The following is a 23,047-nucleotide window of genomic DNA, read 5'->3' on the forward strand; positions in this document are numbered from 1 at the left end:
GTGCCTCTCCAAATACCATCTCATCTCCCTTTCATCTCTAAGCTCATTAAATGCTTTGTATACAATTGCTGTCAGGAGTTCCTCTTCCCAAATTCCACCCAAGACCCTCTCCATTTCAGCTTTCACCCCTTGCACTCCTCTGAAACAGGTCTCATTAAAGTCTCTTATGACCTCTTCCTAGCCAAAGCTCAGGATCAGTACTCCATCCTCACTCTCCTTGACCTTTCGGCTGCCTTCAACACAACTGACCATGCTCCTCTTGAAATATTGTCTTCCTTTGGCTTTTGTGACTCTGTCCTCTCCTTCTTCTCCTACCTCTCTAATCACTCCTTGTGTGTAGGAAGACCTGCTTTGTCCCCCCCTCCAACTTTCTGTGGGGGCTCCAGAGGGGGTCCTTGGTACCCTTCTCTTCTCCCTTTACACCTTATCGCTACATAATCTCATCTGCGAACACAAATTCAACTGCCATCTCTACACTGATGACTCTCAGATCTACCTCTCTACTCCAGACCCATCTCCTCCTGTCCAAACTAAAATCTCAGCTTGTCTCACTGACATCTCATGGATGTCTAGACATCAGCTCAAGTTCAACATGGCTAAAACAGAAACTCTTCTCTACCCTCCCCATCTCCTGCCATCTACCTCCTTTCTCGATCATTGTGGACAACACCACCATTCTGCCCGCCACCCAGTCCGGTAAGCTGGGAGTTATCTTTGACTTGGACTTCTCTCTAGGTCATCACATCCAGGCTACGTCTAAATCTTGCAGATTCTTTCAGCATAACATCTCTAAGATAAGTTTTTTTCTTATCCATCCACAGAGTGAAAATTCTCACTAGGCTCTCATCTCATATCTTGATTACTGTAACATTCTTCCCTTGGCAAATGCCCCACTCATATCCATTCAAAATGCTACTGTAATGATCATTTTCCTAGCTTGCCACGTTGACCACATCACCTTTATCTTTGAATCCCTCCACTATATTTTACATGATAAAAGGGGAGACAAATTACATTGGTGGGGTATGTACGGGTTAAGTAAAGACCTGGGTAACTGCTAGCATGGTAATAGGGAATAGGCGCAGGCACACACCGTCTCTTCGCTTGCTAGATAAAGTTGCTACCCTTTTCCCTTCCCTTCTGCTTGTTAAGGATTGATAAGCATTGCAGTTGCATAAGGAATGTGGGGATCTAAAGGATACTTATTGTATAAAGCAGTGTTATCTCCCCCTCCCTTCAAGCTTGGGGTCATGGCCCATTCCGCCCTTCCCTGAAAACTGCTGATTAAGGGAATTCGTGGCTGCATTTTTTGCAAAGAAATGTATTTTCAAAGTAAAAATGCCTGTAGAATATGCTTAATGCTGTAAACAGTAAACAGGGGTGGGGAAAATTATATTCAGTATATAGCTATTAATATTCATTGTGTAGGCATACATATTACTCTATAAGGGTTTTGGGGGTGTTGTAGTAAATGCAGGTATTTACATACTAACTTAGATAAAAAGAGTGTGCTATAATTAATTCAGTGTTTACTTGACAATTGGGTCGAGGGGAACAAGTACCACAATAAAGAAGCCCATCTACTCAATCTGCCTCTGGGTCCTCCTGCTCTATCTCTAACATACATGTCTTCACTTTCCATGCCCTTCATGGTCAGTCCCTACCTATCATCTTCCATTAACTATTGAGATGTTGACTCCAGCCTCTGCTCAGCTCCTGAGGCCAATCTCCATTGCCTACTTGTTAAAGTTTCAAACAAAGACTTTTGTGCTTTCTACCATGCCACCCCTCACAGTTAGGAGGTAGCTCCTCAAACATCTGCAAAGCTACCTCATTATCCTCCTTCACATCCCTCTTCAAAACTTTCCTTTGCCATGATGCCTACAAAAATATTGACAACAGTTAGGATGCTGGTGTCCTCAAACCACGACTTATTCTGCTGACCAATACTGTCTCACTGTTTCCTTATACTTCCCCATTTGTCTGTATCCTTCTGTTGTCTCTTGTTTTATATTTAGATTGTGAACACTTTGGGGCAGGAACTGTCTTTTTGGTGTGTCTGTACGTTGCCTAGTACAATGATCCGTGATCCATCCCGAGGGATCCTGGGCACTATGATGGTACTACTACTACTAATTAATTGAAAGCCCAGACTCAGGGAAGATATCCTAATATGTCCTGTGAGTGTATTTCCCCCATTCAGTTCAGATTACAAATTAATATGGTCCTCTCATCTCTCTCCTCCATTAATCTGCACTTCTGGTACATGAAATTTATCACAAATACACAATGTTTTTCGGTTCAAAAAGCAAACAAGTCAGAATTCACACAAATAATTTAGAAATATAGTGGAAAAAATTTTAAGAGTCTTACTTTTAAATTCTGTATTTTCCCAGCCAAAGATGAATGAATTCCCACGTGCTGAAAAAGAGATGGCTTAGAACGGATACGTAAATAGGCCTTTTGCTGTTCACAATGTTTCTGGAAAGGAAATAAAAAGGGTCATGTGTATGAATTTTTTCCCCCTCAACAACAAAGGGATCCGTCCTACCATCAGTAATTCAATTTCATTACATAGCTATAGCTACAGGCTTTGTCCTGCAATCCATATTCACAAAAGTAATCCTTTGGTGAATATCCCAATGACTGCAGTGAGACTCCTTAAGAACCATTCACATAAGGCAGAATTGGAACTCTTCACTTAAACCTCTATTCTCTCTGAACGTTTGAATGTTATTAGGTTTTGTTTGGGGTTTTTTTGGTCAAAGAAAGAACAATAGGACAAATCAACTAAAGACCACTTTCCTATCTATATTTCTGTCTAAAGTGTGGAGGAATGTAATCCTAGCACAAGTTTAGTTGTATTTTATTGCAGGTTCTGTCTGAAAACATTCAGTTCGCTTTTTGAGCTCATCATACCACTTTTACCAAACAGCTCATAATCTGCATTAACCATCTTGTTGTAGATCCTGGTCACTTTTCCACTCCTGGCTCTTTCTGTTGTGTTTGATACAGGAAATTGTTACAACATTATGCTGGATCATCCTGAAAATGACATGGAGCTCTCAAGCATTGGGTTTAAATCTTACTGTTCTAATTTAGGTGTAATTTCGGACAATTAAGTAACAAACTGGGAAATGCAAGTAACTGCCGTTCAGTAAGAATTTCTACAATGTCTTGTTCCATCCGTGTGTTTTCTCAGATATGAGAATATCCCCTAAAAGTGATTTGTGTTCTGAATGTAAACAGCAGTGCAGTTTGATACACTAAATATAGTAGGCCTTAATGATAAATATAAGGAAGCCTCATGACCTAAATAGAATAAAGCACAAGACTACAGGCAGAAGCCCTGGGTTCTACTCTCAGCTCATCACTGAATCACTGTGCAACCCTGGTAAGTCACTTAATCTCCCTGTACCCCAGTTTCCACATCTTTAAAATGGGCATGATAATATTTAACCAACCTTGTAAAGTGTTTTGAGCGCTATAGATTAAAGGTGTTATGTAAGTTCTATCAGTACTAGTTAAAGTGAAAAGGGATGGAAAAGCTGCATCTAACTAGCTCAAATGCAAAATCTCAGATGGGATTTATGGCTCTTATCGAAGTACTAATTAGATACACAAAGATAGCTGAGGGCATATAAATAGAAAAAAGTGTTTTTATATTTGCGGCTAAAGCAGATGTTCAATAAAACAATGCTAGAAAAGGGGAGTGAATGCAAATCAGTACACTGGCCCCTGTTTCTTTAGAAAAGGGTGCTATACTTTTCAAACAAAAAGATACAATTGTGACATGTTATTGTCCCTGCTGGTGGAATCAGCGTGTAGCTATACAATATTTTACCATAATCACAGTAACTACAAAATACCACACCAGAACCTCGGTCCCCAATAAGTCCCTTTTTGTGCCACTGCAGCAATGCAAAAGGGATTTAACCACCTTAAAGCAACTTATGAGGATATTGCAATCATAGAGGAATCCTCAGTAGGCGTAGGATCCCAGCCTAGGGTGTGCTGTGTGCAAAGTTAGAGCATGATACACTATAGCAGGGTTTCTCAACCTTTTTCTTTCAGACCCCTCCTCCCACCCCACAACATGCTATTAAAATCCAGGGCCAGAGTGTGTGTGGGGGTGGGGAGAGGACTTGGGGCTCTGACCACCAGGTAGGGGTGGGGCCTTTGGGCATAGGCATAATTTGACTTCTATTTGGGACAGGGGACAGGGCCTGGCAGGACTCAGGCCAGTTCCACACACTAGGGCCCAGGAGGGAATGCCACCTCTACCACGGGCCACACCTCAGCAGGCCACCCAGCTTGTCTGGGTTGTGGGGACAGGGGTGCAACCAAAAATTATAACTCAAAGAGGAGGGCTCATCTTAAAAAGTTTGAAAACCACTCAGAATGCAGGCAGGGGATAGCTAGGAGCTATATGCAAGCAGAGGGTAGTTCAGGATGGAGGCAGGGAGGTAGCTAGAAGCTGTGTGTTTTAGCCCCATGGGGGATACTGGGGCTCCAGGCTTCAGCTCCTGATATCAGCCCCGTGGGGGGCACCGGGGCTTGAGGCTTCAGCCATGGGGCCTTGCACCCCCAGCCCCAAATGGCTCACAGACCTCCACGGGGCGATAGACTCCCGGTTGAGAACCACTGCGTTATAGGAATAGTGAGTCTACTCTAACTTGTACTGAAGTTCAATTAAGATCCTTGCAATCCTCAGCATCCAGGGGAGAAAATGGGAGACAACCAACATATTTGTTCCAATCACACTGTGAATGTAACCTTAATTTATATATGCCTCAGTGACATTTAAATATCAATTTGATTAGATAACCAATTTACCCTGAGATGTTTTTCTGGAGGACTGCAGAGTGATTTGAGGTTTTGGGCTGGTTTTTGTTGTTGTTCTTGTTTTTAAATGTCAGCTCCCATTAGTCTCCCTCCACTTCAGTGAGTGTACTTATTGCTATCCTTACACTGAGGGTATATCATCTGTGATGAGCCAGGCTTTGTGTCTTCTCCTCAGTGTAGGGTGACCAGATATCCCGATTTTATAGGGACAGTCCCAATTTTTGGGTCTTTTTCTTATATAGGCTCCTATTACTCCTCACCCCCGTCCCGATTTTTCACATCTACTGTCTGGGCACCCTCCCTCAGTGCAACTTGCATCCTTTCTGTTGCTATGATGCTTTTGGCACCTACTTTATCAACAAATTTCATGTTGCTGCAGCCAGTTCTCTCCTTCCCATAATAACCTGAGTTATAATGGTAAGAGGAAAATTCACACCATGGCACTCCATTCCCTGCTCCATCTGTCTAGAAGATTCAGAAGTGTACACACACATACGCACACCCACCCACCCACCCCTTTAGATCCTTGTGGGTGGGAATTTGGAGAGCTACTGACTCATCCTCAAAGGACCTGAACTTCCATAAAATTATATGAACCTTTCCATTCACTTTTAAAGGCAGATTTGATTAAGTTCCTGAAGTGCCCATGGACCTGATGGCTGCCCAAATTCACCAACATTTAGTGAAAATATATGGTTGCTTCTACAATGGCTCCTAAACAAACTGCTAGGGATGGAAACATGTACTTAACCTATTGGCCAGATGATTAAACATACCAACCAGAGGTGGAGAGGCTGGGGCAACACACTAGTAAGAATTCCAGTTGCTTGGAAAGGGAAAGTGTTGGAGTTACTTTCAGAGTCTTTCCCTTAACCCTGGTTGAAGTCTCCGTCTTTCATACCAGCTTATTAGCTGCTGCTGGGGGGAAAGGCCGTCTGTCCTACTGTACCCCTCCTTGTTTGTGGCATTCTTGTAAATAGCGGCCTCTGAGGCTGCTCATTCCTCTTGCAACAGCAGCATGCAATTGACTTGACTTGACAGCTTCACTGCAACGCACAGAATTTTGAATAGCAGATGTGAAACTCACTAGAAACTTGTCGTCATCACTCTACTTTTGCCAACTTGAAGCAAACACAGAAGCAGAGAAACATGCTATTTTATCTTCCTGGTTTATGTATGATTCACAAACTTAAGGGCTACCAACTTTTTTTTTTTAATGAAAACTAAGGGCTCATCCTTAGGAGCTGAGCTCAGCACATCTGAGGAATATGGAGGGGGAAGAGGTGATATTATAACATCTTTCCATCACCCCTTGTTGGTGCATCAGACGCAGATTGGGGCCGCTTCAGTCTTTGGATAAATTAGAGCTCCAGGATTGCCAGCCCAGGATGACTGGAGTAAAATCTTGGTTCCTCCTATGCTTAAGTGGGGAGTGTGAAACGCCATGCTGGGGGAATCCTCAGCTGCCTCCTTGAGGCAGTTTTAAGTCCTCTTTATACTGGTGGAGCATAAAACAAACCACCTTTTGCCATCCCCAAAGCTCATCTTCCCTACAGCATATCATCGTAATGAGTCTTTTTAAGCCCACTTGCTCAACTCTCTTCACTCACCCGTTTACACATCCCATATCTTTCTCACGTGGAGTCATTTTCCACTCATACCAACAAAAAATAAATACACATGCAAAACACTTTAAAAAACCCCACAAAGAGTGAGAACTGTCATTATCCTATTCTCAAGTAAATGTCCTCTAAAAACTAGGGTGGAGGGAAACCTCTTGTTGCCCCCCCTGCAGTGTAGTCAGCAGTCCTTTTCATGAGAGCTTAACCTAGCCCAGGATCTAAGAAGGCCATGATTGGTGACAAAAGGCACCACAGGCTGTGTAAGTGTGGGAGTTAGCGAACACACTCAAGCGCCATCTAAACAAGTGAAAAGGAGTGTAAAAATAGAACTATTTTAACGAATCACACAGTTAAAATGCTATTGGAAACATTTGGAACTCTAGAAATGGCACCTTCTCCAATATTACCTGGAACTGTTTATTTCAGTTTCAGTTAAAACAGGTACATTAGGTTGGTTTTGCTCTAACTACTTCCCTGCATTATTTGCAAACAAATACTACAGCCTTTTCCTAACTCATGAGACCAGACAGTGAAACAGACTAGAAACAAACCAGTCTTCCACTTCTAGACAGAGGGAAATATAAAAGGTAAATAGCATGAACAGTTTCAAACAAATTAGATTTTAAAACTGGTTGTTTTAATAAACTAAGGTGTTGATTCGTAATGCATAAATTTTATCTTAAGTATCCTAGCAGTCTGAAAATACTATGAAATCAAATGCTAAGTCTCAATACAATATGCTACATAAGGCTCTAATTCTGCAATTGACTATACAGGAAAACTCCTGAACCCATAAGAAGCCCCATTAAAATCAGTGGAGCTTCATGTAAATGCAAAAGTCTGCCCACACAAGCCATCTATAGTACTAGAACCTAAATTCTTATTTTTCCTTATTAGGTTTCTTAGAAGGAAAAATTTAATAGTTTGATGTTAACTTTTAATCTTTGTTCTTGCCATTTTAGTTCCCATGTTGCCATAGCATATATTAAGTAGCAAACATTGCTTTTACTGGTTAATAATATAGTTGTGTATGCTTACTTCATCAGGGAATGAAATCAAACAAACTATTAACACAAGATGTCCAAGCTAGTAGTTCAGTTAAATTATACTTTGAATCACATTACAGTACAATCCCCAACAACTGTTTACAAATTCCAAACTGCATAAATGTGTTTTAGGGATTTTTACTTTTCTGTTTTTGAAACTGAATCATGTATTACCTGTGATTTATAATATAATTTATTTTGTTGTCATAAAATACGGAAGTACTTACTGGATCCTTTTCTGGACTGCATACTTTAACCCAGAGTAAGTGGTCTAGAAGCCAGTCTATGGGCTTATCTTTGTAGAACATTAAAAAGAATTCTACTATGAGTGGTAAATCTTTAGTCCTAAACAACTTTCCTGAAAACAAAATAAAAGAAATCACACATTTCAGTCATGTTTAGTCCTGTTGCATATCACTACAGCCCATGTTTTCTTCCTGCACCCAAACACATAGGGTAGAACCCAGACCCTACTGAACTTAACAGAAGTTTTACCATAAGAATCACAGAACCATAGGATTAGAAGGGACCACAAGGGTCATGTAGTTTAACCTCCCGCCAAGATGCAGAATTTGTTGGGTCTAAACCATCCAAGACAGATGGCTATCCAGCCTCCTTTTGAAGCCTATCCAGCCTCCAGTGAAGGAGCTTCCATGATTTTCCTTAATATGTTTGTTGGAACCTCCCATGGTGGGGGAACCTCCCATCAGTGGGGTCAGGCTTTCACCCATAAATTGTGTCTAAACAAGGAAAGAGAATGATTTAAACAAAAAAAACAAAACAAACCAATTCATCTCCGGTTTACTAATCCCATTCATGAAACATCTGTTAGCACGTACTGTAGATGCAGTTAAACACCTTTAAAACTGTGTTAAGTGTTGGAGTTGATGCTAGATGGGAATACAGCACTTGCAGGATTAGGCCTGGTCTACATGTTCCAGCCTTATCTTTGCTGGCAGCGGCATGTGGTGTATGTGTAGCTACAATCCACAGGAAAAAGCAGGCTGCATCCACACTGCTGTGTGTAGCTGCATGCCACAGTAAAAGACTCTGGGGCAGCAGGGAAAGACTCCAGCAGCTCCCCAATGCTGGAACCATTATCTACTGCAGGTTGCTGCTGGAGCATCTCCTGGGCAGGGAAAGGCTCTGGCAATGGAAGGCACCTACTTGGGAGTGTATTGAACAGTGTAGAGTACATACCCTGAGGTTCAGGCATGTCTTAACTCTCTTCACCTAAGCAGTGCCTCACCATTTATGCTGCTATCTATATCCGTGCTAGGGGAATGTACAGTGTATGTTGCTATAAGGCAGTCATAGCCAAAGTTGAACCAGTTTAGCTAAAGGTGTAATCTTAAATGGATTTAGTTAAACTGGTACAACTGTCTGTGTGGAGACTCATATCAGTTTAACCCACACCACCTTCACTCCCAGCCCCAGCCAATGTCTCATTTCCCTGCTTTGCAGGATAGCTGAAGGCAGCTAAATGGACCAGGAAAGCATCCTGCATAGACATTTCCCTCCCATATGGCACCACAATAGATTTGTCTACAAGTTTGCTTCCTCTGCACAACATTCAGGAGCAGGATGCAGTTCAATATGTTTGTTGAAACAAAATCAGTTTTGAATTACCCATTGTTCATATTTCTAGACTGTTAAACTTGAGAATGTTGTTTGCTCATAATATGTATATTTTGTGATTACTCACCACCATGTTGTCAGATAGTTCAGTTATACTAACAGTTATTAAAGCAAAACAAACAACTCCTAATTTATGATGACTTAGCTGATTTAATGCACAAATTCAAAGGGCACTAACAACCAATGGGCCAAGTTTTACCTTTGGATGAGTTTGCATAGCTCCCACTGACAATGAGTCAAAGTCCATTGACTTGAAATCAATTGGAGCTAAAGGCAGAATACGGCCCATTGACATTTTGGCAATCTAACCCACTTAAAATTACTTCTAGAGCTTCATTCTGGTTGTGCCATAACAAGAATACACAGCTTCAAAAAATGTTTTAAAAAATTTAAAATAGATTTGCAAAGGGGCTGCATTTTATTTTTAATCTTGAATTTTTAAGAATTGCTATGTGATCATCAATTGACATATAGAAACCTTTGCATGTTGAAGTATACATGTGTAAAAGCGGAACACTCACTACCAGTGCTGCAAAGAGGTCAGGCAGGGGTGCAGCAGGTGGTCACATCTTTTTGTTATAGTTATGTCCTTCAGCTTCCCCAAAGGCTTTTGCCTTAATATGGGCACTTTGGGGATTTGGGCCCTTGAACAGTCAGGGTCTTCCCCAGATGGACTCTCTGTCAAGATAAAGCCTTCTGTTGATCTCCTGGTTTTTGGGAATGGGTTAGGTATCTAGGCCCACCCTCTCCACCAAGTTCTGATCCAGGGCTCGATGATGGGCAGCTATGTTCTGCACCTTGGGGTGCTATGCAGCTGCACCCCCACCATCCCTGGGACCACTTCCTACCCATGTTTCCCATCTCTCAACAGAGTAAGTTACATAATTGCAAATAAAGGCTCTATCCATCCCAATAAGCATCTTTGGAAGCCTGCCACACATTAAATTATTGTGCAAATTGTCAGTCTTGGAGGGAGGGGCTGACTCCTGGGTCCAGTTAAGTGTGTAGACAGTTAAAAAGGAGCTGGGAACATGGCAGGACCTCTTTTCCCTGTGGGAATGAATACAATGTGACTGGATCTTGGGTTAATAGGATCCTGCACTATAAGCATAATGCCTACAGGCTTAGTGCCATACAGCATGGACAATGAGAGACTCTGAACATAGATTGGGAGTCTAACATGGTTGTAGCATTTCCTAGAGAATGAGGGAGGTTTTGGGATTAGCCCATCCAGGGGTTGAAACACAATTCCATGTAAAATTTACATTAGTAGTGCACCTCCGAGTTTGAGCTGTATGCTAGTGATCCTGCTGAAGCTGCAACACTTACCAATAAATCCAAGCTGAGAGAATTCAAGAATCATCCACTCATCAGAGGGCTGTTTAAGAGCAAAGGTTTTTATTTTCTGAATGTACTGAGGTTTTGCTACAATATCATCTTCTAGCTGAAAAAAAGAACAGTGAAACCGATGTTTTTCTTGCTTACAGAGAGGAGGTTATCTCAATACGTATACATTATATATTTTGTTTTATTGCTGTTAAGTATGTGACTGGGATGTGCCAGACTCTAGTACATGATAGTGATTTCTCTAGTCTTCTCAAAAGAGCCCCATCTCAGAATCACACAAATATTTGTTTTACAGTAGTACCCATAACATGCTAAGCTCTTTCCAGATATTCAAGAAAGCATGAGTCCCTGTCTTAAGAGCTCTAAGGAAAAATCTAAGGATAAATAGACAAACAAACGGAGGTTAAGGTAAGGGAAACAATAACATTTTATATAAAAATAATCTCCATTCATTGTAAGAAGCATGGTAGAAGTGACTCTTTTAGAGAGACTTCTAATGTGAATGGGGTAGAGCTTTGCAGATGAGCTTGCAGGGAGGTTGTACCATGTATGGGGCTGCATGGGAGAGGACATGGAGGCAATTGTGTGATAAGCTAACAGACAGCTGGACATGGCAGGGGAATACTAGTGGAGCAAGGGGAGAGGTGTTGCAAAGCTCAATAAGGGGCAGAATCAGAGCTTTAAAATTGGTGCAAAGAAGCTTAAATTAGATGCAAGGGTAGATGGGTAGCCTTTTTACAGAAGAGAGTGGCATGATCAACTTGATGGCAAGGAAAAGGACTTTAGCAGCTGCAATTTGTATGGTTTGATGAGGACAAAGTGTGCATTTGGGAGGTCAGAGAGAGGCTATTGCAGTTGTTGAGGCAGAATATAATGAATACCAGAATGAGAGATTTGGCTGTAGTGATGCAAATAAAATGATGGAACTTTGAATTGTTGGGGAGGAAAAATTAGCAGGACTTGTATAGGGATTGGATTTGTGGGACAAGGAAAGAGGAAGGGAAAATAACCCTGAGATGACAGAAATTATGGTGTGTCAACAGTGAAAGAAGATTGGTGGTTGGGAATGGAAGATGAGGAGTCTCCTTTGACCACGTCATTAGCTTAAACTGATTACAAGACATCCAAGAGGAGATGCCAGAGATAAAATGAGATGCAGGAGTCAATGTAAGGAGACAGTTATTCAGTGGAGAAGTAGATTTTTCAGAGATCACACCTGAAAACATATGAGCTAGTGAGATTATCTAGAAGCAGGGCATTAAGTGAGAATGGCTAGGAGACAAGGACAGAGCATTGGGGAAACCTCCAGAGAGAGGAGAGGAGGAGAACTCACCAAGAGAAATATGGACAGAATTATCAAAGGCAGGAAGAAGAGCAAGGGAGGACATTATCTCAAAAACCCAGTTGGCATCAGATGTCAAGAAGAAGAAGAAGAAGAAGAAGAAGAAGGCTGACAACATCAAAAATCAGCAGAGAAGATGAAGATGAGTAGAGATCCTGAAATATGGCCACAAAGAGATCATTAATGACTTCAATGAGAGCAATTAAAGTAGCAGAGAAAGCAGAAGTCAGTTTGGAAGGGATCTAAGATGAAGTTGCATAGAGTCTAAAGCCTGATAGGACCACTGGATCAGCTAGTCTGACCTCCTCACAGGCAATTACATTTCACCCATTTACGCTTGTATTGAGACCTTAATTTGTATTTGGCTAAACATAACTTTCAGACAGGCATCCAGTCTTGATCTGAAGATGTCGAGAGATGGAGAATCTACCACTTTCCTTGGTAGTTTGTTCCAGGGGGTTAATCACCCTCACTGTTAAAAATGTGTCTAACTTCTACCTTGAATGTGTCAGTTTCCAGCCATTGGTTCTTGTTATGCCTTTGTTATGATGTTGAAGGGGAAAGAAAGTCAATACAATGGTTGTGCAGTGCTTGATCAGGAAGTTTAGCGATGAATGGGAGGTGTGTGTGGAATTGTATAGTCTAGTTGTCAGGACTGACACCTGAGAGCCAGCAGAACACAAGACTACAGGCATATCTTCCTTTGTTCATCAGTACTCCATAGATTAAAAGAGGCACTTTCATATGAGTGAGGTTGTTCTTAAAATTGGGTTTTCAACTAAGGAAACCAGAAAATGAGAAAATAAAAAAAGCAGCAAAATAAAATGGAAAATGGCAGTTGTTCAGATTTCAAACATTTTAGTAAAGCATTATTTCACTTTTTCAGACTATTTACAATATTTATTTGCATTTGTGACACGTGGCCAGAAAGGGTTAAGCAGCTTGCAGGCTAATAGACATCCAATTCAACCTTTAAGGAGATATTGGTAGATAATATCTGTGTTTCTGTGTGTTTACATATATATTGTTAGTGGTTAACAATGTAATCGAGCAGTCCCAGTTTATGCTGTATTCTATTAATTCAGAGATCAAAAGGAAACTAACATTTAAATGAACTGTAAACATAGTGATATTACTGTATTCATCTCTCTTTGAAATGTATAGCAAATCACCTGTGAATGGTGGAAGACAGGCAATTGCCTTATGTTAATCCCTGTAGCTAATTACCAGTGATGCTTAGGAAATAGGTCTACTTCAAAGTCTCCATGATTGCCTATTGTTCGCCTAAGGACTCCAAGCTGTCAAAAGAAGGCCTGGAACTCTATATAGATGTCTTGGGTCCTGATCCTTTTTATCTCTGATCAGCTTGATGCTTCATGCAGGGGAAGCTTGGGTTGTAAGACAGATATCCAGTCCCATCTGGATCACCCTGAATATGAACGTTGGACGATAACCTATGGACTAATTCTGAAAGAACTCTTTGCAACTACAGGCTGCTACTCTGAAACATCTCCATTGTGAATCTGAATCTCAGGAACTGTATTCATGTCTGTATATATACTGATCTTTTAACCAATACTCTCTCTCTCTCCTTTTTAAATAAATTTTAGTTTAGTTAATAAGGATTGGCTGTAAGCGTGTATTTGGGTAAGATTTGGAATACTGATTAACCTGAGAAGTAATGTGTCCAATCCTTTGGGATTGGTAGAACTTTCTTATATGATGAATAAGATTTTCAGTAATCCTCATCATATTTGACTTGGGTGTCTGGGTGGAGGCCTAAGGCTGGGTTGCTTTAAAGGAACTGTGTTGATGGCTTCTGGCTAACCAGTGAGGTACTATAGAAGCTGTTTTATGCTGGTTTGGTAAATCTAAGTATTGGAATATCCATCAGCTTTGCGAATTGTCTGTCCCATTCTTTGTAGTTCACCCTAACTGAGTAACTCCAGTGTGCTTTAAAATGCTGTAACCAGGGCCCCAGGGAGCCACACTGGGAGTTACTCAGTTAGGGTGAACTGCAAAGAATGGGAATATGCAAATACTGTTTACTTGAAACATCTTGTTCTAGTATGCCCCAATATAATCAGAACATTCAGATATCTCATTCAAGTAAGAGACCCCCTCCTTTTTTGGAAAAAGAAAAAAAACACCAACAAGGAAAGCTGCAGGTTTAAAAAACACTTAAAGATGACACCATTTAGGAGATCTTCCAAACAGAGGGGTTGACCCAAAGCCCGCTGAAGTCAATGAAGAGAGTCTTATTGACTTCAAAGATCTTTAGGTCACGACTCAAACAGCATTAAAAAGGCAACTTTAAAATCCCAGTCCACTCAAGTGCTTAAGGACAATGTAGTGAAAAATGTAACTATTAAAATAATACAGGAAATACATTTTTTCCCTTAAGACCTGATCACAGATGATTTTTCATACGTTTTTCTTGCTGTTTTCACTGAACTGCCTTATTGTACACTTTTCTCCCAATTTATCTTAATTTTATTATCTTTTGTAATTTGTCTACCCAAGATCTCTTTCAATTAATTGGGCTGAGATTAAGATCATCCCTACTGATTTCCACTAATATTAAGTCAAAATGACACTATATGTGAAAGAAAGCATATAGCGTCAAATACAGTAAAAATCTTAAATTAATCAAACCGGTACCATAGAATCTCTATGGATAGAAATTCCATGCTTGAATAATAGGAGTACAGCTGTAGGAATATACTACCAATCACCTAACCAGGATGGTGATGGTGATTGTGAAATGCTCAGGGAGATTAGAGAGGTTACAAAAACAGAAAACCCACTAATAATGAGGATTTATCACCCCAGAACATGTCACCTCAGGAAAGGATGCACAGATAAAATTTCTGGACACCATTAATGACTGCTTCTTGTAGCAGCTAGTCCTGGAACCCACCAGGGCAAAGGCAATTCTTGACTTAGTCCTAAGTAGTGTACAGGATCTGGTCCAAGAGTTGAACTGCTTGGTAATAGTAACCATAAAGTAATTAAATTTGACATGCAATAGAAGGAAAATGTCAAATAAACCCACCCCAGTATTATTTAATTTCAAAAAGGCAAGTTAAGTTAAAGAGAAATTAGAAGTAACAGTCAAAAATGTGGAATGGATGCAAGCTGCATGGAAACTTTTTAAAAACACCAAAATAGGGGCTCAAACTAAATGCATCCCTCAAATTATTAAAAAAAAACAGAACAGTAAGACCACCAAGAAAATGCCACCATGGCTTAACAACAGAGTAAAAGAGGTGGTTAGAAGCAAAAAGACGACATTTGAAAATTGGAAGCCAAATCCTACTGAGGAAAATAGAAAAGAGCATAAACTCTGGCAAATCAAGTGTAAAAGTATAATTGGGAGGCCAAAAAAAGAATTTGAAGAGCAGTCAGTAAAAGAGACAAAAATTAACAGCAATTTTTAAAAAAAGTAAATCAGAAGCACAAAGGCTGCCAAACAATCATTTGGGCCACTGAACAATCAAGGTGCTAAAGTAGTACTCAAGGCTGTTGCGGAGAAGCTAAATTAATTCTTTGCATTGATCTTCACTGAAAAGGATCTGAGTTAGAATCCCACACCTGAGCCATTCTTTTTAGGTGACAGATGTGAGGAACTGTCCCAGTCTGAGGTGTCAATAGAGGTGGTTTTGGAACAAACTGATAAACAGTAATAGGTCACTAGGACCAGATCGTATTCACCCAAGAGTTCTGAAGGAACTCAAATATGAAATAACATATCACAGTTTGTAGTTCTGCAACCTATTACTTAAATTAGTCTTTGTATCAGATTACTGGAGAATAGTTAATGTAACATCAATTTTTTTAAAAGCCTCCAGCAGCAATCCTGGTAATTACACGCCAGTAGGCCTAACTTCAGCATCAGGCAAATTGGTTGAAACAATAGTAAAGAACAGAATTATCAGACATGTAAATGAGCACTACATGTAAGGGAAGAGTCAACGCAGCTTTTGTAAATGGAAATCTTGCCGCACCAATCTATTAGAATTGCTTGAGGGTAACAACAAACACATGGATAAGGGTGATCCAGTGGATATAATGTATTTGGATTTTCATAAAGCCTTTGACAAGATCCCTCACCAAAGGCTGTTAAGCAAAGTAAACAGTCATGGGATAAAAGGGAAGGTTCTCTCATGGATTTCACAAAACTGGGTGACTGGGCAACAAAACAGCAGATGAAATTCTATGTTGATAAATACAAAGTAATGCACATTGGAAAACATAATCCCAAATATACATACAAAATGATGGGTTCTAACTTAGCTGTTAACACTCAAGAAAGATCTTGGAATCATTGAGTAGATGTTTTAGGAGACCTATCCACAAAGTACAGTGGCTATCAAAAAGCTAACAATGTTAGGAACCATTAGGAAAGGGATACATAAAAGAACTGTGAAAACTGTGGGCAGTTCTGGTTGCCCCATCTCAAAAAGGATATATTAGAATTGGAAAAGGTACAGAGAAGGGCAACAAATACAATTAGGGGTATGGAACAGCTTCCACAGGAGGAGAAATTAAAAAATCTGAGACTGTTCAGTTTAGAAAACAGAGGACAAAGGGGGGATACAAAAGAGGTCTATAAAGTCATGAATGGTGTAGAGACAGTAATAAGGAAGTGTTATTTACCCTTTTATGTAACACAAGAACCAGAGTTCACCCAATGAATTTAATAGGCAGCAGGTTTACAACAAACACAGGGAAATACTTTTTCACACAACATACAGTCAACCTGGTAACTCGTTGCCAGAAGATTTTATGAAGGCCAAAAATATAACTAAGTTCATAGAAGAATTATACAAGTTCACAAAGGATAGAGCCCTCAATGACTATTAGGCAAGATGGTCAGGAACACAACCTCATGCTCTGGGTGTCTCTAAGTCTCCAACTGCCAGAAGCTGGGAATAGATGACAGATGACCACTCAATAAAATTGCCCTGTTATGTTCATTCCCTCTGAACCATCTGGCACTGGCCACTGTCAGAAGAGAGGATACTGGGTTAGATGGACCATTCGTCTGACCCAGTATGGCCATTCTTATGTTCTTATTAAGTTAATTGCAGTCAATAAGAAAAAATTGTGAGATGGCAGGTTTGCTACAGATACTAGAGTGGAAAAGCACCTCAAAAAAGTAAGGCTGAGTATATAACAACTTCTGAATGAAGATGGTGAAAGCTGCTGTCATATTTAATGTTTTCGTTTAAATTCCCATGAGGATTGATAGAAAGCACTTCCCAACAACTGCAGTAATTGAGCTACTCAAAGATGCTTTCAGCTTTGGAAATACATAATTACCTAAGTATAAAACTCCTCTAAATGGACATGAGAAAAAAACTACATCTCCTCCTAGGTATGGAGAAATTTGATTGCCTGCTTTTATGGATGACTTACAATCCTATTATCCTGGCTCTGGCATTAATACAAGTGTCTCAAGAGGCTCTAATGTACTGCAAAAAAGTTGAGCAATTACAGTGAAAATGACAATTGTTTCTAAACATCTCTCAATCTTTTACTGATTAACAAAGACATTACCAAGTATAAAGAGAGCAGAGCTGAAGATACAGTAGCTGATCACATACAAAACCGTAAAGTAGAAGAGATGACTGAATAAATGTTAGGTCTCGTTATCTTTTTCAAAATATTTATTTGTGATAAGTGCACTTCACAAAGCAGCTCACTTAGATCCCAATTCAGCAAAGACATTATAGTTAAATGCTTTGCTGAACTGGGGCTTTAGCTGGCATGTGATAGTAAGTGTACTGTAGATACACAATTACATAACTTTATTGTCTTTTCAACTTTAGAAGTTCATATAAGTTATTTACCAAAATGATACTATTTCTTAGAAAAGAGTAAAATAAACTCTCAGTTTTAAGATTTCCCTAAAATACTAAACATACTGAACAAGTAAAACAAAAGCATCCGAAAAAATGTCACTAAACCTCAATTGTAATCTAAAATGTTTATGTTACAGTATGGTAAGTAATGGGCTGAGGAAAAGAATTTTTAAGCTTTTTCTTCATGTTGTTACGGAGCTTCCAAATAGTGGCCTAGAGTATTCCCATTAGATCCATGCGTGCAGGGGGTCCTCAACTGCCACTGTAGCACCCATTTCATCCCCCTTGTCTGAAGCCTTTCTGTACAGGTCAGGGTCTGTGCTGGGGAAAGATTGAGAGACTGGACAGACCAAGGGAAGGAGTGGCAGGCTGGAAAGGGCCAAGAGGAAGGGCATCATTTCCCTTCTAGTCCTCCAGAAAAGTGCTATAGGCACCACCACAACCTAGGTTCTGGGTATATGCCACAAGACAGCCCTTAAGATGTCTCATATAAGGTAAACAACATTCAATTATTCTTAAAGGAAACTGGAAATTCATAATAACCATCCCTATGCAAGCACCAATATTTCTGGTATTGTCATAATCTTCCCCAATCACACCAACACAAATTATAGAATTATAGAAGATTAGGGTTAGAAGAGACCTCAGGAGGTCATCTAGTCCAACCCCCTGCTCAATGGAGGACCAACCCCAACTAAATTATCCCAACTAGGGCTTTGTCAAGATGGGCCTTAAAAACCTCTAAGGATGGAGATTCCACCACCTCCCTAGGTAACCCATTCCAGTGCTTCACCACCCTCCTAGTGAAATGGTTTTTCCTAATATCCAACCTAGACCTCCCCCTCTGCAACTTGAGACTATTGCTCCTTGTTCTGTCATCTGCCACCACTGAGAACAGCCTAGATCCATCCTCTTTGGAAGCCCCTTTCAGGTAGTTGAAGGCTGCTATCAAATCACCCCTCACTCTTCTCTTTTGCAGACTAAATAAGACCAGTTCCCTCAGCCTCTCCTCGTAAGTCATGTGCCCCAGCCCCCTAGTAATTTTTGTTGTCCTCCACTGGACTCTCTCCAATTTGTCCACATACTTTCTGTAGTGGGGGGGCCCAAAACTGGACGCAATACTCCAGATGTGGCCTCATCAGTACCAAATAGAGGGGAATAATCACTTTCCTCAATCTGCTGGCAATGCTCCTACTAATGCAGCCCAATATACCATTAGCCTTCTTGGCAACAAGGGCACACTGTTGACTCATATCCAGCTTCTCATCCACTGTAATCCTCAGGTCCTTTTCTGCAGAACTGCTGCTTAGCCAGTCAGTCCCCAGCCTGTAGCAGTGCATGAGATTCTTCTGTCCTAAGTGCAGGACTCTGCACTTGTCCTTGTTGAACCTTATCCGATTTCTTTTGACCCAATCCTCCAATTTGTCTAGGTTACTCTGGACCCTGTCCTTACCCTGCAGCATATCTACCTCTCCCCACAGCTTAGTGTCATCTGCTAAAAGTACGGAGCACTTTGTTTGGTGACATTGTTAACTTCTGGACAGCCATCCTCTCCCTGGCTGTGTCTAAGGTGCATTAGAGACTTGGGTAACATTTTCAGGAGTGTGCAAGTGACATAGACAGCTCAATCCCATTTTCAAACATGACTTAGGTGGTTAGGAGTCTATGTCTCATTAACTTGCACTGATACTTTAGCCCCTAAGCACATAGGTGCTGGAACTAGGGGTTGAGGGGGTGCTGTAGCACCCCCTGGCTTGAAGTGGTTTCCATCATATACAGGTTTTACAGTTTGGTTCAGTGGCTCTCAGCACCCCCACTATATGAATGGTTCCAGCACCCCTGCCTAAGCAGGTCAATCATGTTTGAAGATTGGGCTTAGGCTTGTAAATAGAGCTGGTCAGAAATTTTCGGATGGATCATTTTTCCACTAGAAAATGCTGCTTTATCAAAATAAGCATATTCTCCAGGAATGTGTCTTTTTTGACAAAATTCTGATGGAAACCTGCCTGCCAAGGATTACCAAAACATGCCTGGTTTCCTGACAGCTCCCCTGTCTGGCTCCTCAGGAGCCCATCTGGTGTGCAAACATGGAGCCAGAAGCCTGGAAGTTCTGGAAGCTCCCAACTCCATAGCAGCCTGGGCTTCCTCACTCCACGGCAGCCTGCAAAGTGGGCTGCTGAAGAATCAGGTATTCCAGGCTCCCAAAGCTCCTCATTAGCCTGGGAGCTCTGGCTCCCAGGATCCCCAAGTTGTGCAGTTCCTCACCTGGCAGGTTGCTGGGGTTCTGGGCAGCCTTGGAAACATTTCTAAAAACATTGAAATGAAATGGCCAAGTTAAAATTCCCATTCTGTGGGCAATGTCTACATCTCATTTTTCATTCTGTTTCAGAACAATTTTTTTTGACGTTTCGGTATTTCCCGCAGAATGAGATTTTCCATCTTTGGACAGTTCTACTCCTAAATCACTTTGAAATTTTTAACCTTTATCCAGTAGCAATTCCAGGAAGGAGAAGCAGCCCTTCTATGTGCCCATCCTGCTGCTGACCACCTGGGAGAACCCTTCCATGCAGAACCCTAAGATCCATCATGGGATTGGGCAAGCCTCACTCCCATTCCAGTTCTCTTCCCACCTGAATGGAATTTCTGGATGCTCTCCTCTCCAGTGAAACCCATGGTAAACATTAAATGAGGTAAAGATGCTTTCTACCTGGTATTCTTTCCTGGTTTCATATCTCTTCCTTCATACCTCACCACCATTATTTTTAGCTAATTTATTGTTTCTCTCAGACAGCTGTTGTGAAATTTTCTAGATGGTTACAGCGCAGTGCATTCTTTTCATTGTAGACTGCTAATCAGCCATATGTCTTGACTTATTCTGAAGTTAAACCCAGATTTGGGGGATCTTATATGGAGCCAACCACCTACACGTTCTGGGGAAGTTGTGAGTCTAGATTTTGCAGTTCAGCATACACACATCCCAGTTTGTTTTAATGAAATGAACTAGTTCATATTTTTCCCATTTTGGGAAAAAACAAAGAAAATAACAGAATGCCACTAGCCATCACCTTCAGCCCCCAACTAAAACCTCTCCAACGCATCATCAAGGGTCTACAACCTATCCTGAAGGACGACCCATCACTCTCACAGATCTTGGGAGACAGGCCAGTCCTTGCTTTCAGACAGCCCCCCAATCTGAAGCAAATACTCACCAGCAACCACACACCACACAACAGAACCACTAACCCAGGAACCTATCCTTGCAACAAAGCCCGTTGCCAACTCTGTCCACATATCTATTCAGGGGATACTATCATAGGGCCTAATCACATCAGCCACACTATCAGAGGCTCGTTCACCTGCACATCTACCAATGTGATATATGCCATCATGTGCCAGCAATGCCCCTCTGCCATGTACATTGGCCAAACTGGACAGTCTCTACGTAAAAGAATGAATGGACACAAATCAGACGTCAAGAATTATAACATTCAAAAACCAGTTGGAGAACGCTCCAATCTCTCTGGTCACTCGATCACAGACCTAAGAGTGGCTATCCTTCAACAAAAAAGCTTCAAAAACAGACTCCAACGAGAGACTGCTGAATTGGAATTAATTTGCAAACTGGATACAATTAATTTAGGCTTGAATAGAGACTGGGAATGGATGAGTCATTACACAAAGTAAAACTATTTCCCCATGGTATTTCTCCCCCCCACCCCACCCCCCACTGTTCCTCAGATATTCTTGTTAACTGCTGGAAATAGCCTACCTTGCTTGTCACCATGAAAGGTTTTCCTCCTTCCCCCCCCCCCCCCGCTGCTGGTGATGGCTTATCTTAAGTGATCACTCTCCTTACAGTGTGTATGATAAACCCATTGTTTCATGTTCTCTGTGTGTGTGTATATAAATCTCCCCTCTGTTTTTTCCACCAAATGCATCCGATGAAGTGAGCTGTAGCTCACGAAAGCTTATGCTCTAATAAATTTGTTAGTCTCTAAGGTGCCACAAGTACTCCTTTTCTTTTTGCGAATACAGACTAACACGGCTGCTACTCTGAAACCTATGAAAATATGGAGACTCACGCTTACAAATGATGTGAGCAAATATACTGAAAAACACAGGAGACTTACCTTCACGGTGTAGTTCAACAGTAATTAAACTGCTAATACTAAAAATCAGCACATTTTATTTATTGATTTACAGCTGGTTATTGATAATGTGAACATACCTGTAAATAAAATGTTCCCTTAGATTGTGCATATAGCATTAAAAAGCTATAATCCAAATTCTGTTTAGTTCTCCACCTAAACATAAACAACACATTCTGTTAAACTTTCTCTGGACTTCTCAATGGAATTATCAGCATAATACTGGCATTCGAACACTATAATTATGAAGTCTATATTAGCAACTACTCCTACTCACTATTAAATGGATCAGAGGAAAGCTAGTAAAAAAAAAGTGTCTGATTCAAAATAAACTCAGTTTTAGAATTTCCTCTATGCACAGCGTAATAAACCAATTTATACATGTCAGGTGAACTAAACCACTCTTCTTGTTTTGTTATAAACAGTAACAATTATAATTTATTGAGATTTCACCATGCAGTAAAATAGAGTGCTTTTATGAGTCAACACAGAAGCAGGTCAACAAATTTAATTGTAATATTTAATAGTAAAATGTAAATTTTCCTCTACAAAGCAAACCATCTCATTTTACTATCAATAAAGTTGATATTTGTTAATTTGCGACAAGACTTTAAAGAAGCAGATTTATAAAAAGTGATATGCAAAAAGATTTCTAGAAATTAATTACTGTAGTACAGCTGATAGGCTCATGACTTTAATTATCAAATTCCATGTACCTGATACATTTCTGAACTAGGAATATTTTTACCTTTATTATCTTAGAGCATATATATACAATTTTCAGTACCTCATAATTTTGTTCAGCAGTAGAGATCAAAGAAGTGATCATTTCATACTTGTCCCAAATCTTTTTCAAGCAGTCTTGCCCATATAGTTTCAGTGGGGGCAAGAATGCTTGTGTGAATAAAGAGAGTAGGATTTTGCCATTCATTTAGTACTTAAGACCCTATAATTAATCTGTTTCTCATTCCAAACATTTTCTAAACATTCCTTCTGAGAAGTGAGAGTCCCTTAAAATCTATCATGCTCACCAGAAGATAGTTAATTTACAAATTTATAAATAATCACCTGGCGCCAAAAGTTAAAAGGCACTCAAGGCCAAATTAGAAAGTGCTCAAGCACGAACGTGGGAAATTCCAATATTACAAAAGTTTGTTTTCATCCCAAATTGGGACAAAAGTGAAAATATCAA

The 23,047-nt window shown here is 40.4% G+C and overlaps 1 protein-coding gene across 14 annotated transcripts in view; it reads right to left on the bottom strand.

Annotated features, from left to right (window-relative positions):
- The window catches only part of MGAT4D (MGAT4 family member D), a 103,118-nt gene that overhangs the window by 17,545 nt on the left and 62,526 nt on the right, over positions 1-23,047 (bottom strand). For all 14 annotated transcript variants that reach the window (XM_038400429.2, XM_038400425.2, XM_038400430.2 and 11 more), the window contains 4 exons: positions 21,936-22,011; positions 10,481-10,595; positions 7,741-7,871; positions 2,374-2,481 (listed from right to left, as the gene is read on the bottom strand). In XM_038400429.2, the coding sequence (XP_038256357.1) occupies positions 2,374-2,481; positions 7,741-7,871; positions 10,481-10,595; positions 21,936-22,011 (430 nt within the window). The remainder of the gene's footprint in view (positions 1-2,373; positions 2,482-7,740; positions 7,872-10,480; positions 10,596-21,935; positions 22,012-23,047) is intronic.

Source organism: Dermochelys coriacea, chromosome 4, assembly GCF_009764565.3.
Source record: "Dermochelys coriacea isolate rDerCor1 chromosome 4, rDerCor1.pri.v4, whole genome shotgun sequence".
Lineage (NCBI taxonomy): Eukaryota > Metazoa > Chordata > Testudines > Dermochelyidae > Dermochelys > Dermochelys coriacea.